General features: G+C 47.4%; 1 protein-coding gene across 5 annotated transcripts in view; it reads right to left on the minus strand.

The window, feature by feature from the left end:
- Window positions 1–16499, minus strand: part of CTIF (cap binding complex dependent translation initiation factor) — a 159527-nt gene that overhangs the window by 34748 nt on the left and 108280 nt on the right. For 3 of the 5 annotated variants that reach the window (XM_071732233.1, XM_071732236.1, XM_071732234.1), the window contains 2 exons: window positions 14448–14880; window positions 12239–12568 (listed from right to left, as the gene is read on the minus strand). In XM_071732233.1, coding sequence (XP_071588334.1) covers window positions 12239–12568; window positions 14448–14880 — 763 coding nt within the window. The remainder of the gene's footprint in view (window positions 1–12238; window positions 12569–14447; window positions 14881–16499) is intronic. The other 2 variants (XM_071732237.1, XM_071732235.1) reach the window with 1 other exon arrangement.

The raw sequence follows: 16499 nt of genomic DNA on the forward strand, positions 1-16499 counted from the left end.
CAGCCACAGCTTCTCTGGGAAACCTGGCACAGGGGCTCAGCACCCTCACAACAAAGAATTTCCTCCTAGTATCTCATCTCAATCTCCCCTCTTTTAAATTTAAAGCCATTTTCCCTCATCCCATCCCTCCCTGCCCTTGTCCCCAGTCCCTCCCCAGCTTTCCTGGAGCCCCTTCAGGCACTGGAAGGTGCTCTAAGGTCTCCCTGCAGCCTTCTCTTCTCCAGCCTCAACAACCCCAACTCTCTCAGCCTGGCTCCAGAGCCCTCCCATCATTTTCGTGTTCCTCCTCTGGACTCACTCCAGCAGGTCCATGTCTTTCCTGAAGTGAGGCCTCCAGGGCCCTGTTGTGGACAGAGATGTTGGCTTTCTCCTTTAAAAGAAAGTAAAAAAAAAACCAAAAACCCCACAAAAAAAGAAAGATGGGTGTGGGGTGGGTGGGAGAGCACAGGGGGTCCTGCAGGCAACCAGCCAGCATGGGATGGGCTTTTTCCTTCCTGGAAATTGAACCCCATGGGTAAGGAACTGGAGGAGTTAAAAATCTCCCAGCCAGAGATATTTGTGGCACCCAGAATTTGTGTAAAGTTTCATATCAGGACCCTTTTCTAAATTCTTTTGGTCATGGGAGAAAACATTGCAACTGTTTAGTCTGCAGGGAGGTTGTGGCTCTGTCCCAGCACTTGACTTTGTTGAGTAAACACACTGGAAAACAAAGGGGCTGACAAATCCCTTATCTCCTCTGCCTGCTTCTCACCACCATCCCATGGGTATCAGGTACTGGTACCAGTGCTGGAGCTCCTTGCTGGAACGGGTTGTTTGGACTCCCTGCAATGGGGAACAAGCAACCACCAAAAGATGGGAGTTGCAGGTGAAGTATCAGCCTGTAAAAAACGTTATTTACACAGAAGAGCTCAGAAAATCATTCTCAGGGGCTAATATTTATACATCCTAGGAAGCCAGGGAGCTTCTGCTACAGCAAATGTGGCATTTGGCTATATATTGATTTTTTTTTTCCCAAGCTTTTCTGCTCAGCCCCTGAAGCACAGAGGTACGAAGCTCACCCTACACACTCTGCAACAGATCCAAGCTGACCATCCAAGCTGGAAAAACTGAGATCACAGAAAAAAAGCTGCTGAAAACAACATTAACCTGCAAAAAACCCTCAAGACCTCCAAACTTCCTCTCTCTAAAGGGATGCATGTGACTACTGGGGCATATTTTGCAGCACACTGCCTGTGAGCATCACCATGCTGAACTATTAAAGGGATGCAGGGAAACATATTTTATTCTTATTAATGATGAAGAAATGTTTTGGTTTTTTCAGACTGACATTGTTCCCTTTTTTGCTGTCCCTGTCTTCAGTTTCTGTTTCTGCTTCTCCTGGGTTGGAGGAGCTATCACTGGGTTTGGATTCCTAGCCCTGCCCGAGATGCTCCTCCTCCTCCCTTTTAATAAAAAAAAATAATAATATGCAGAGTAATAGTAATGAAAAAGAAAAAAAAAAAAGGAAAAAAAAAAAGAGAAATTTATCACTGTGAGGGAAGGGGGAAGAGCACAGACAGGACCCCATGGGTGGCAGAAGGTGTCATGATGGGGTGGCACCACCCAGACACATTTTGTTTGCTCCTTTCCTCAAGCCTCAAGATATTTGCACCCATATCAGTCTTGTTTGCTGGTGTGGGACAAGGACCTGAAATATTTCTCAGATTTCTCATTCCTCAACTGCTGTGTATCCTCTAGCTCTCCCAGGATGTGTTCCACCAAAGCCCCTCCATGCCACCCTTTTGTGTTTGGCTTTTTTAAGTGGCAGAAGAAGGAAAAGATGAAGCTGTGCAGAATTACACCCAGTGAAGAGGCAAAGGGGATGTGGACTCCACTTCAGCACCAAATCCAGATTTTTGTTTCACAAAAAAACATCCAGTGGTGTAAAAAACTTGAACCTAAGCTTGGCTGGAGGATGCCATGTGGTGACACCATGTCCCACAGGGTGCCACCAGCTGTGAAAATCCACTTGTGCTTGAGCACAGCAACCAAACCCCCTCAGCTGGGAACTGAATTAGCTACAAATGCTTGCAGCTCAGCTAGAAAGCCTTCAAAAAAACACAAAACCTCCCCCAAAAAAAAACCCCAACAAGAGATTTCCTGTTGGCCAGCACAAGAGTAGCCCCTGTGTCCTATGTGCCCGTGGCTGAGGGATGGGCAAAGCACCAACTATCCCATTTTTCCCCTTTCCCAGGAAAGAAAAAGAGGTGCTGCCCTCCCTGCTGTCCTTCTACCCAACCCCTAACTCTTGGCTGATTCTGGTGCCTCCATCTGAAGCCCAAAATCCCCCCCTGTGGGATGGCTGCAGCAGCCTGAGCTGGATTTAGGTTGGAGCAGATGGTCTGGCAGGAGGGTGCTGCAGCCTGGCTGAGTCCTTAGGCTGGCAGGAATATCCTCCTGCATCCCAGGCTTGGATTTGAACCTTTTAGGAGAAAACAGAGAGTCAGAGGTGATGCCAGTCCAGCCTGGGACTGGGGGATTTCAAAGCTGAAGTTTCCCCCCCTGCCTCCAGTGGAGCTTCCTCAGGCATTTCCTTACCTCTCAGCCCATGGATAAATGGATTTTGTGGCTTTTTGCCTCTCTCACCAAAACTCCAGGGGCCCCTCAGCTTCCTCACCCACCAGCAATGTTTGGGAGCAGCTAGAAGCCCACCCCACAGACAGTCCAGTGCCTGGAACTGACCCAGAGCTGCAGGCAGAGTACAGGCAGAGTACAGGCAGAGTACAGGCAGACTGTACAGTCTACAGTCTCCACCTAGAGCCCATCAGAGCTTCTGCTCCACATTTCCTCCAGCCCATGCACAGGGTGCCCATGGGTCCCAACACCCAAAGCCCCCTGGGTTGAACTTGGCAGCAGCTCAGCCCGTGCTGCCCCTCACCTTGCTGACCACCACCCCACACCCAGAGGACTTTCTGCTGAGTCCCACCACCACTGGAAGGTGCCCAGAGAGGGCTCAGAAGATGGGATACCAAATTCCAAGCTGTGAGCTGGGGTTGGTCCCTACCATGGCCTTGAGGAGCCTTGGTCCATCCAGGGAGAAAAGGAGCCCTGAGATACCACATGCAACTTATGTATGGAATGAAGGAGGTGATGGTTATTTTTTCATGGTACACCTCAGAATTCCAATATCAAATCTCACCAGCACGTTGAATCCAAGTCGAATATTTATTCTTCAGACCTAAGAGCTTTCTTTTTTTGCAGCTTTCATCCTCCTTCCCATCAACATCTCAATGCCCTGATACTCAAAGCTAAACACCTTCTCAGCCCAGAACCAGGAGCATGGTTGTGTTGGGTTGCCTCCAGCCTGGTGAGGATGGCCCTCCTGGCATCCCCTGTGATGCCCACTGTGACACTGGTGGCCCCATGGCCACCTTGAGCTGCAGCTCTGAGCCCTAGAACCCATCCTGAGCTCAGGCTGAGGGCTGATACGCAGTGCAACTCCCCAAGGTTATTGTTTTGGGGTTTGACTCAGCTATTCTCAGATGTCCTCATCCTCTTCCTTCCTATCAGAGGGAAATTGTTGCCTGGTTTTTCTTCAGTTTTTTTTTTTTTTTTTCTTTTGGCATTCCATTAACAGGCCAGATCTTGGGTCAAAACTCTTTCTGTACTCTATTTGGGCTGCATCCCCACCAAGGTGGGACAGGGGGTAAAAGGAAGTGATTCTGCTCTCTGCTCCACTCTGGGGAGACCCCCCTGGGGTGCTGGGTCCAGTTCTGGGGTCCCCAACCCCAGAAGGAGATGGAGCTGTTGGAGTGAGTCCAGAGGAGGCCCTGGAGATGCTGGGAGGGCTGGAGCAGCTCTGGAGCCAGGCTGAGAGAGTTGGGGTTGTTCAGGCTGGAGAAGAGAAGGCTGCAGGGAGACCTTAGAGCACCTTCCAGTGCCTGAAGGGGCTCCAGGAAAGCTGGGGAGGGACTGGGGACAAGGGCAGGGAGGGATGGGATGAGGGGAAATGGCTTTAAATTTAAAAGAGGGGAGATTGAGATGAGATCTTAGGAGGAACTTCTTTGTTGTGAGGGTGCTGAGCCCCTGTGCCAGGTTTCCCAGAGAAGCTGTGGCTGCCCCATCCCTGGCAGTGTCTCAGGTCAGGTTGGATGGGGCTTGGAGCAACCTGGGCTGGTGGGAGGTGTCCCTGCCCATGGAAAGGGGGTGGGAATGGAGGAGCTTGAAGGTCCCTTCCAACCCAAACCAGGCTGGGATTTTACAGTTCTATTAAGCCTCCCTCATTTCATCATCAGCTTCCAAGGAGGTGATGCCCAGCTCTTCCTTTCCACATTCCCACATCATGGAAAGGCTGGGAAGCATCCAGACAGCTCCTACAACCCTCTGCTTGGGAAAAAACAGGAAATTCAAGGCAGGAACTTGATATTAAATCCAGGGTTCTCCAAGAACTCCCAGACCTACCTGGGACCTGTCTGCCAGAGGTTCCCAGCACCCAGGAGGTGAAGCCAAGGATGGACTGAGGAGTTAATGTCAGAGCCAACAATAATTGATGCCCAACTCTGCTCTTCAACCTGCTGATGTGGGCAGGGTGCCAGCCCCCTCCCCTGGCTCCCTCTCCTGCCCACTGCTGACCCTTGCCTGGGTGATGTTGGGCCCTGGGGTGACTAGGAGAATTTTGAGAAAACACTGAAAATGATAGTCACAAATATGAAAATGCTCATAAAAAGGATAAAAAGAAAGAAGTATTAAAACAGGAAATAATAGTAATAATAATAATAGTAATAATAATAGTAATAATAATAAAATTAATAATAAATAAATAATAATTAAAAATAATCAGAGAAATAAAATCCTTCTCACCCTGTTACAGCATGAAAAAGCAGCTGAAGAGACAAAATGTGAGGGGGCAAATGAAGGGGAACTCATCTCCTCTCTGCTCCTCCCTTTCTCCTTGCTGGAGAGCAGGAGGATGCAGGGATGCTCCTCAGAGCCACCCAGGGGGCTGTGCTCCCCATCCCCCCCAGCCCTGTCTGTATGCTACACATTTATGTCTGTGCATGGTTTCAGGATTGCCTTTGAATTCCCAGAATTCAATATTCCCAGAAAGGAAATCCCACCTGCAGAGCTGCATTTCACAGGCAGCTTTTGCTGCATGGTGAGTCCCATGGTGGTTTATAAAACCTGGACAGGGCTGCCAACAGCAATGCAGAAATGTAAGGAAAAAGGTTTCCAAGTTCTGTGAGTTTCTGCAAACCCCTAAATGAAGGTGTTTGCACACAGGATACATCAGGTTCAACCAGGCCAAGTGTTGGGTCCTGCACTTGGGTGACCCCAACCCCAGGCAATGCTCCAGGCTTGGGGCTGGGAAGTGCCCAGAGGGAAAGGAGCTGGGGGTGTTGGTTGATTCAGCTGAGCAGGAGCCAGGGGGTGCCCAGGTGGCCAAGAAGGCCACCAGCATCCTGGCTTGTGCCAGCACTGTTGTGGCTCTCTGCAAGTGCCTGAGAGGAGGTTGGAGTGAGGTGGGATTGGTGACAGCACAAGGGGAACCAGCTTCAGGCTTCTCCAGTGAAGGTTCTGATTGGATATTAGGAAAAAAACTGTTTACAGAAAGAGTGGTCAGGCATTGATTGGAACAGGGATGCCCAAGGAGCCACCAGCCCTGGAGGTCTTCAAAAAAATCTGTGGGTGTAGCACTTGAAGACATGGGTTAGTTGGCTGGTGGTGTTGGGTTGCTGGGTGGACTTGATCTTAGAGGCCCTTTCCAAGCTTAATGATTCTATGATACACCCTACAGCACACCCTATAGCACACCCTATAGCATACCCCATTGCACACCCTACGGTGTACCCCATGGTATAGAGTGTACCCTAGTGCCTACTGTGTTGCATGCTCTAATCCATACCCTATGGATTAGACTATCCATAGAGAATCCATACCCTAATGCACACCCTATGGCATACCCTAAGAAGTCCCAAATCACATACCCTAATGCATACCCTGTTACATACTCTATTTCATGCCCTACTGCATACTTTATAGTATTCCCTGATGTATATACCCCATGGCACACCCTATGGCATACCCTAGTGCCTACAGCGTTGCACACTCTAACCCAGACCCTGTGACATTTTCTGTTGCATTTCCTATTGCATATCTTATGATATATCCCTTATTGCATGCCTTAGTGCACACCCTATTGCATGCTAAATTGCATACCCTGTTGCACTCCCTATTGCACACCCTATGGAACATCCTATTGTATTCCCTATTGCACACCCTGATGCACATCCCATTGCATTCCCTGTTGTACATCCTAGGGAGCATCCTATTGCATTCCCTATTGCACACCCTATGGAACATCCTATTGCATTCTTTATTGCATTCTTTATTGCACACCCTATCACACATCCCACTGCATTCCCTATTGCACACCCTGTTGCACACACTGTTGCATTCCCTGTTGTACATCCTATGGAACATCCTATTGCATTCCCTATTGCACACCCTATGGAACGTCTTGTTGTATTCCCTATCACACACCCTACTGCACATCCTATTGCATTCCCTGTTGCACACCCTATGGAACATCCTGTTGCATTCCCTATTGCACACCCTATTACACATCCTACTGCATTCCCTATTGCACACCCTGATGCACATCCTATTGCATTCTCTGTTGCACACCCTATGGAACATCCTATTGCATTCCCTATTGCACATCCTATTGCACGCCCTTTTCCACACCCTATGGAACATCCTATTGCATTCTTTATTGCATTCTTTATTGCACACCCTATCACACATCCCACTGCATTCCCTATTGCACACCCTGTTGCACACACTGTTGCATTCCCTGTTGTACATCCTATGGAACATCCTATTGCATTCCCTGTTGCACACCCTATTGAACATCTTATTGCATTCCCTATCACATACCCTATTGCACACCCTGTTGTACATCCTACTGCATTCCCTATTGCACACCCTATGGAACGTCCTGTTGTATTCCCTATCACACACCCTACTGCACATCCTATTGCATTCCCTATGGAACATCCTATTGCATTCCCTATTGCACACCCTATTACACATCCTACTGCATTCCCTATTGCACACCCTGATGCACATCCTATTGCATTCTCTGTTGCACACCCTATGGAACATCCTATTGCATTCCCTATTGCACATCCTATTGCACACCCTTTTCCACACCCTATGGAACATCCTATTGCATTCTTTATTGCATTCTTTATTGCACACCCTATCACACATCCCACTGCATTCCCTATTGCACACCCTATTGCACACGCTGTTGCATTCCCTGTTGTACATCCTATGGAACATCCTATTGCATTCCCTGTTGCACACCCTATTGAACATCTTATTGCATTCCCTATCACATACCCTATTGCACACCCTGTTGTACATCCTATTGCATTCCCTATTGCACACCCTATGGAACGTCCTGTTGTATTCCCTATCACACACCCTACTGCACATCCTATTGCATTCCCTGTTGCACACCCTATGGAACATCCTATTGCATTCTTTATTGCACACCCTGTTGTACATCCTATTGCATTCCCTATTGCATTCCCTGTTGTACATCCTCTTGCACTCCCTATTGCACACCCTGTTGCACACCCTAAGGAACACTTCTCAGTTGCACACCCTATCACATACCTATGCAGGGTTTCTTCATCATCTTAGTTTCATCTCCTGATGCCCCACGAATGGCCCTTCCTTGATTTTGTGCTGTGCTTTGCTCTGGTGGTAGAAACCTCAATTGAACCCCTGTGAGCTTTTTCTGGGGTTTTGGTGGACTCACCTGGGTTTGGGGTGGTTGGTGTGACCACTTCCAGAGGGGAAAAACCTGGCCAAAAAATTGTTGTTAGCCCAAGTGGAGGATGGAAGAGGAAAATGCAGGGTGAGTCCCTCCTTGGGATGCAGATGTTGTGGCATTAGGTCCTGGAGAACTGAGAAGGTCTGGGTCTTCAGTGAGGAATGGTTTGGGGTTTGACTGAGGTGGAGCTGGGAGAACCTGAGCATGGCTGGAGAGCATCTGACCTGTAGGACATGTCCAGCACAGACTGCAAACCCCATCACTCCTCTTTCTGTGCCTGCTTTTAATTTCATTTCATTGCAGGTGGTTCTGTTGGTGCACAGAAAACACAGTGGTGCTGCTTGTCTTGGAAAAGGCATCGCCTGGGAGACACCAGAGAGGCTTCACTTAAAGACAGGGAGGGAAAAAGGTCTGAAGGTCCCTGGAGCAGACCCCAAGGCTACAAACATGGGTGTCTCAAGTGCCTTTGGAATCCCTCCAGGAATGATGGGGACTCCAGCCCTGCCCTGGGCAGCCTGGGCCAGGCCCTGACAACCCTTGCCAGGGAGAAATTCTTCCCAAGCTCCAATCTAAACCTCCAGCTCAATTCCTCTTCTCCCATCCCTTCTTCCTTGGGAGCAGAGCCCGACCCCCCCTGGCTCCAACCTCCTCTCAGGGGGTTGCAGAGAGCCAGAAGCTCTCCCCTCAGCCTCCTTTGCTCCAGGATCAACACCCCCAGCTCCCTCAGCTGCTCCTGGGCAGACTTCTGCTCCAGACCCTTCCCCAGCTCCCTTGCCCTTCTCTGGACACACTCCAACCCCTCAATGTCCTTCTTGTCCTCAGGGGCCCAGAACTGACCCCAGGATTCCAGGGGCAGCCTCACAGGGGGACAATCCCTGCCCTGCTCCTGCTGCCCACACAATTTCTGATGTGATGGGGATGCAGGAGGATAGGATGCAATAGGATGTGCCAGAGGATATGCCATAGGGTGTGCTTGAGGGTGTCCCATAGAGTAGCCAGCAGGGAATGGAACAGGGTATGGAAGAGCAGGAACCCTTCTCCATGGACACCAAGGCATTTCCAAGCACTTGGCCATACTCTGTCCCTGTCCGTGGGCTCTGCTGCCCTGGGGTGAGATGTGCATTTCATGGTGGGTTTGGTTTGGAGGTTTTTTTTTAATTATTATTATTAAAAGAAGGTATCAGCCTTCTGTTTGATGTGCTGTTGGCCGTGGTTGCTAAGGGGAGCAGTGTACAATTACAGCCTCAGTGATGTCCACTCTAATAATACCCTTGGCTCTGCATAGCTCAGATGCAGACACTGCTCCTCTATAAAGAGCATGGCCATTTCAACAGAGGAATACTCCAACTTATGTTACATGTGAAGGGTTTGGGGCACGTTGCTTAACATCCCCCCCTCCAACAACTGAAAAAAACCCCAAAACAAACAAAAAGGAAAGAAAAAAAAAAAAAGCATTGCAGCCTGAGCATGCCAACTACAACAAGGAAAAACCTCTCTTGCTCTCAACTTCTTAATTCATTAATTTCTAGAGGGGTGAAGAAACCACACATGTGTCCACCAAGGTGTTCCTGAATGTCTCCATGCATTCAAGATCCCTGGGACCAACCCAGTCAAGGTCCATCCCAAGGGCTTGTGCAGCCCCCAGATCTCTTCCAGTATCAAAGACCAAGCCAAACTCAAGGGGTAGAAAATCAAACCCAAATGCTGAGCCCCCAAATGGCAGCATCTCCTCCAGCCCACCCCATGATTTCCTCATCCATGTCTCCCTTCCCAAAGGTTCACAGCACCCAAATTCAAGACTCAGCCAAGATTTGGGACCAAAACCACAGAGTGAAGGATATATTCAGAGTTTTCCCAATAGATGCCATTAAGAAATGGTGCAAGGCCCACAGGGGGGATGCTGCAATGTGACAACATTCCCGTGCTGGCATCTCTTTTGGGATCAAACCAAGCCCCTTGCGATCAGCTGTGAGCATGTGAAGCTCCCCAGCAAAATCACCTTGTCAACAGCTACAAGCACAAGAGGAGCCAGGTTAAAAAGACAATTTACTCAGTTTACAGCCTGTCTGGTGGGAGAAAACCCTTTTGCTGTCTGCTTGGAGGTCTGGTGGGATATAGGGATGCTGTCTGTGGGTACCGGGATGCTGGTCGGGTGGCTCAACGGGTTAATTTATGAGATCCTCTGGTGGGGCTGAGCTGTTGCCATCACAGTGCTGAGAGAAAGGGACAAACAAGGCTCTACAAAACAAGAAGCATCTGCTGGGAGCAGATGGGGGGGTGAGGGATCTGGCCCCAGGCGCCAGCAGCACGGGAAGGGGATCACGTTGATCCCGATTTATCACACCCCGGCAGAGTAATTCCCCAGCTCGCCAGTGCCCAGTAAGCTGAGCTCCTTACATCCAGGGATCAGATTAGTCTGAAAGGTGCTAGAGAGACATAAATCCAGCTCTGGAGCAAGCATTTTATTCAAGCTGGTTGCTGGTGTGTTTGGTTTTGGTTTTGTTTTTTTTTTTTTTAATTATTTTTATTTTTTAGAGTTATCTAGAAATGGCTGATGGAAAATATCTGACGGTGAAGGGGCCAGGACTGGACCTGGGTAATATTATATCATCAACCATATAGCAATATATCCAATTGTTATATTAATCTATCAATATGAGCCCCATATATCCCACAATATCCATATATTAAGCCTATATGATATCCACATTACCCCATAATACCCTCATATTATCCAATATACCCCACTGATACTGATAATAGATCATATATCAATACTATCAACCCCTTTATCTCACATCAAAGAAGCTGTGATGATTCCCCTGCACTTCATCCCCAGCTCTGCCTCCAACCAGGGTTATCAAGCCTGAAAACATCATAAAAATTCCTCGTTTAGGGCTTGACCAAAATCTTTCATCATTCATGTGAATGCAGCCAATTATGTGGGTTGGGAAAAAACCTCCTGTGCTTGGAAGAAGTCAAAATCCTTTACTATCAAAAAGGAAATGGTGAATTATTTAATTCCACATAGCACTTTGCTTTTGACCTGTAATGATCTGTCACCCCTTGCCCCATCAACACAATTTTGAGAGATGGGGCTGAGCAAATCCCTCTTGCACATTTTTCTATGCTCTTGCACATGAACTCAGTCCCAAAGCACACCCTGCTCAGCCTTTGCATTTCATTTCTTCCCAGCTTTCCACAATGGACATCTGAACTACATGTTCCTGGAAAGCACTTTGGGACCCTCTGGAGACAGCAGATGTATTATTTATCCTACATTCATGAAATGAAGAGATGAATATGAAGCCAGTGCAATAAGCACCTGATGCTGCAAGTATAAATCAGTCTACTGGTTCTCTTGGTGGGGGTAGAAATGCTGGGGCAAGAGAAGAAAGCAACTTGTAAGAGTCCTCCATAAGCCAGGACAGCCCTGATCCTTAATTTTTGGATGACCTTCACTCTTGGACTTAATTTTGGATTTCTTACCATCAATTAGCCAAGTAGGAGAAGACACAAGTGGCCTGGCATGGGAGGAGTAGGATGTTTAGATGGGTTAAAGCCCTTTCCAGCCCCTTACTCCTAAATCTGGGCCTCATGTTGGCTGCAATTTATCTCCTCCTGCTTTATAATACCATGCTCTGGAAACAAATCAATCAGAAAAAAATCCCCACCTGCTACACGAGAGAGATGCAGATCCTTGCACCTGGGGGTTACGCTAAACATCGATTTTTCATTATTATTAAAAATGCCAAAATTAATATATCAATATGACCTCCATAGTACCCCACAATCTCCAGAGGGGCAGAAAGATGAAGGCCCATGAGACACCTTCTCCAAACCCCCACTTTGATGGTGACACCACATAAAACACACTCCCCCCAGCAGAACACAGGCAGCAGAGGACAACCTCGTTTCCCCATCACCAGGGACCAGGTATCAGAATTGCTGCTTTTTTCTCCACCCTAACTTTGCTGGCACTGATGGGTTTGGAGCAGAACCATCATACCAATAAACAAATCACTCAGAATAATTAGCAGAGACACAAATTATTTAAGTCTGGGTTGCAGTCAGAAACCAGGACTTCACCTGAGCGACAGAATCACAAAATGGTTTGGGTTGGAAGGGATCCTAAAGATCCTCTAATTCCAGCCCCCCTTTCCACTAGGCCAGCTTGGTGATGCAACCAACAGCCCACTCAGGACCCACAACTTAACTTGGCATCTCTGAACTTCAGCCAAAAAAAAAGAGGCAAAGATCCTCCCCACTGTAAGAGCCTCCAAGTTCACTTCTCTTCATGCCGTGATGCTGCCGCCTCTGACCAGGAGCTGCCCCGAGCAACACCCTCAGTTCCCAGGTGGGCCTTGGCATGAGATACCATATTTCCAAAAATACCTCATCATTTTATCTCGTTACCTGCAACATGTTGAGGAGCAGACTCCGGAATTTGGTGCCTTCCACCATGAAAAGGGCCATTTTGTCACAGAGCTTGGCTGCTGTGGAAGCAAAACTGCGGTCCGTCACCGCTTTCTGATAGATGGTTTTGACTATCTCCCCCAGCATCTCCTCAGAGTTGGTGGAGTTCTGGGCTTCCTCCATGAAGGTAGTGAGTTTGGAGTCAACATCACTGCTGTTGTTCCTCATGCTGTTGAGGATTTCAATTAATTTGTCCATTTTGTTCTTTTCGGGATTGGTGGTTTCCACCGTGACTTCGTCCTGGTCCGTGAAAAGGGAAAGACAAGGCATCTGTTACACAAGGAAAAAACAGATATATCAGATCTTGTCCTTCCACAGACAGCAAAGGGAAAAGGGGATTGGAGAGACACACAAACAGAGAAAAAGCAAAGCACATTTTAGAAGCATTTTTTTTCAGAAGCAATTCTTTTTTTAGAAGCAATTTTTTTTTTAGAAGCAATTTTTTTTTTCTTAGAGACAACGGTCTCATCTCAGAACAAATCCTGCCCCAGAAACATTTGGTTTTGGTTTTTTTTTCCTTCCTAATTTCCCACAATTTCTTCCCCAATTTCCTCAGTCCCAGAGTTTTCTCCCTTGGCTCAGGGAGAAGATGTGCTCGAGGGTCCTGAGCCAGGGTGCTAAGACCTGAGCAGGGTTTAGTTGGCTGGTGGTGTTGGGTTGATGGTTGGACTTGATGATCTTAGAGATCTTTTCCACCCTTCATGATTTCTGGTTTTGATTCTGACATTTGACTGCCTTGGGCATCCTGGACAGGTTTCTGGGGTTGTCTTCAACATGATGATAATGGACAATTTTTTTTCCCAAATGCTCAGATAAGAAATCTACAAGCCCATATATTTTAAATAAGTATTTAATGAGCTAAAACAAGAGCAAAGATTTTTTTGTAGAAAAAAATCTTAATTTGTCCACCATTTAACTGTTAAAATTCTCACTTCCCATCATTACCAGGTAACTTAGTACTTCTTTTTAACATTTAATTATGCATTTGTCCCTTTTCCCCAGCCCAAGGCACACATCCTCTTTACTCCTGTCTGCTCCCTCCCCATCTCCCAGTTTCATCTTAAAATGTGCCCTTCAACACAAACCTGTAGCAATTTTTTTGGACAACCCTAATGGCAGCTGGCACTTGGAGTCATCCAAAACTCACATCAGAAGATTGGCTGTGTTGCCTAAGCCCACCTAAGAGTGGGTGTGTGTGTGATGTCTTTCTTATAAGACTATAAATTGACCAGGTGGGCATTAAAATGAATTTTCTGAGAGTTTCTGCAGTGCTTCCATTACTTTAAAGAAGAAAAAAATAACTAAAAAATAAAATCTCTTCCACCCCCTCAAGCCACACCCAGAAATAGTAAATGCACATTTCCAACATGCACTTCAGTGGAATCATCTATATTCAAGTTATTTTTGGAAATCTCACTGGTCTCATGGAAGAATTTTGCACCCTGGCAAAAGAATCTCAAGAGAAAGAATCTGAGTTTTTACAAGGGGGAGCAGGGAGGTACCATCTCCAAGTTCCTCAGAAAACTGGTTCCAAAAAGGATTTCTCCTCTGCCACTTGCATGCAATAGTTTTGTTATTGTTGGGTTGTTGGAAGGGAGGGGGAAAAATAAGGGCGTTTCAATTCATGGCTGAGATAAATGGATATCAACTTTTAAGTAGCTGACTCCAAGTGTTCAGCCCTCAAAAGTCCAAGCTCTGTAATTGTGGAGGGAAACTGGCTTTTTTTAAACTACTCAGCCCTCAAAAATCAAAGCTCTGTAATTGTGGAGAGAAATTGCCTTTTTTTAAACCACCCTGCAAAGTGGATGAGCTCTGCAGACCATTTAGGGTCAAGCATCAGGGAAGGAGAACCCACCTGTGGACCAGCCTTCCCCAAGGAACAGGGAGAGTTCCCAGCCCTTCTTGGAGAAGTCAGCCTGGCAGAAACCTCACCCAAGAAGTCAAGCTGAGAGCCATAGCTTTGTGCCAATAAAAGACCTCCTGAAGAAGCAGGAGTGCTGACACTGGGAGATTAAGTTAGGTGCATTCATGGAAAGGTCCCTTAAGCCCACCCCAACCTTTGTATGGGGAACGGCCAAGCGCCAAACTCTTGGAAAACCGAAAAAAACCCAAAACCAAACCCCTCCGTTTTGCCCTAAGAAATAAATACCTTTTCTTTTAGTCTCCTCCTCAGCCTGTCTTTGGAAGACTGAAGCAAATTGATCTTGGGCCTCTCCCCGTGAATAATGTCTTTCCTCTTGGTCTCTGACTCCTGGGGGTACTGCTGGGACTGCTTCTCCACAGCTTCCTGCCCTCGGGGAGTCTCCATGGGAACGTGCACCGTGCCGACGGCGGTGTCCTCGATTTTCAAATTCTCAGTCTCTTTGGCATTTCTGTGAGTTTCTTTGTCACTGGGGGAGTGTTTCTGGTTGTGGTGCCATCTCCTGTTCTGGCTGTAGCCATGGTGGCCCGTCCTACCTGAGGAGTGAGGGGCTTGGCCTCCTTGGTAGACTTTCTGGTGGTCCCTGTTGTGTTTGGTGCCACCTTGCTGATGATCTGCGTGCTGCTGAGGCTTGTTCCCACCAGGAAGTCTTTGTTGTCTCCTGGAAAGCCAAAGGAAGTTGTTAGCACACCCTTTCCCTCATGGAAAAGTTTTTGGTCAACACATCTACCCTACCCAAAACCCCTCAGCCTTGGTAGGTGGACACCACGGGTCTCCCTAACACAAAAGAAGAGGCAATTTTGGGGCATCTACCAAAGCCTAGGACCAATTCATGCTAAAGAGCCAATTTTTGGGTATCTAACACAGCCTTGGACCAACTCATGCTGAAGATCCAATTTTTTTGGTATCTAACACAGCCTTGGACCAACTCATGCTGAAGAGACAATTTTTGGGTATCTAACACAGCCTTGGACCAACTCATGCTGGAGAGACAATTTTTGGGTATCTAACACAGCCTTGGACCAACTCATGCTGAAGAGACAATTTTTGGGTATCTAACACAGCCTTGGACCAACTCATGCTGAAGAGACAATTCTTGAGTATCTAACACAGCCTTGGACCAGCTCATGCTGAAGAGACAATTTTTTTGGTATCTAACACAGCCTTGGATCAGCTCATGCTGAAGAGACAATTTTTGGGTATCTAACACAGCCTTGGACCAGCTCATGCTGAAGAGCCAATTTTTGGGTATCTAACACATCCTTGGACCAACTCATGCTGAAGAGACAATTTTTTTGGTATCTAACACATCCTTGGACCAACTCATGGGGCAGAAGCTCTTCCAGTAACAGCTGAGATCTCCCATGAACAGTGAGACAACGTGTCCTTGGTTCCCAGGAAAATCTCTCCCATGCCTCTGTGTTTTTTTTGTTGGTTCCACACTAAACCAGGGAAGATCTGGTTAGCCCCAGCTAAGCAGCAGGGAAGTCAGGCAAGAAATATTTTTTTTTCTGAAGACCTAAGGAGCTCTTGATCTGCTTGGCCTGCAGCACTGCTCGCAGTACCAGGAATTTCTAAGCGGAAAAAAAAAAAAAAAAAAAAAAAAAAGGCTAAAAAGCAAATCACTGAGTAAAAACAGTGCCTAAACCCAGTGGTTTTGTTTGGTCTTTCTGTATATATGTGCTTCATCATTGCTACATGGGGAGAGGATGTGTGCATGGGTGAAGAAGCTGAGGACCATGCTTGGCTGCAGCAGCACAGGGAGCCAGGACCATTACCTGGAGACAGGGGAGTGGGTGAAGATGGCTCCAAGTGGACAGCATGGAAATGCAGCAAGGACAAAGAGGAGGAATTGCTCTCAGATGGTTTGCTCAAGAGGCTGCAGAGGCTCTGCAAGAGTGTGCAAGCCCCTGTGACCATTACAGGTAGCCAAGATGGCAGGCCCTCAAAAAAAACATTGGTTGAATGGAAGAAATGCTTTGGCAGCCTCAGGCATTACAGAATTCCACAGGGCCTTTCCTGGGTGGAGAAGGCAGAGCCAGACTGCCAGCATCAATGAAGAAATCATTTTCTGTGAGGGTGCTGAGCCCCTGTGCCAGGTTTCCCAGAGAAGCTGTGGCTGCCCCATCCCTGGCAGTGTCTCAGGTCAGGTTGGATGGGGCTTGGAGCAACCTGGGCTGGTTGTATTAAAAAATTTATTAAAAATTTATAAATGTATTAAAACACCCCCCAAATATCCTGTGGAGTCAGGCTGAGGGAATTGGGATTGTTCAGTCTGGA

Source organism: Heliangelus exortis, chromosome Z (assembly GCF_036169615.1).
Source record: "Heliangelus exortis chromosome Z, bHelExo1.hap1, whole genome shotgun sequence".
NCBI classification, from domain to species: domain Eukaryota; kingdom Metazoa; phylum Chordata; class Aves; order Apodiformes; family Trochilidae; genus Heliangelus; species Heliangelus exortis.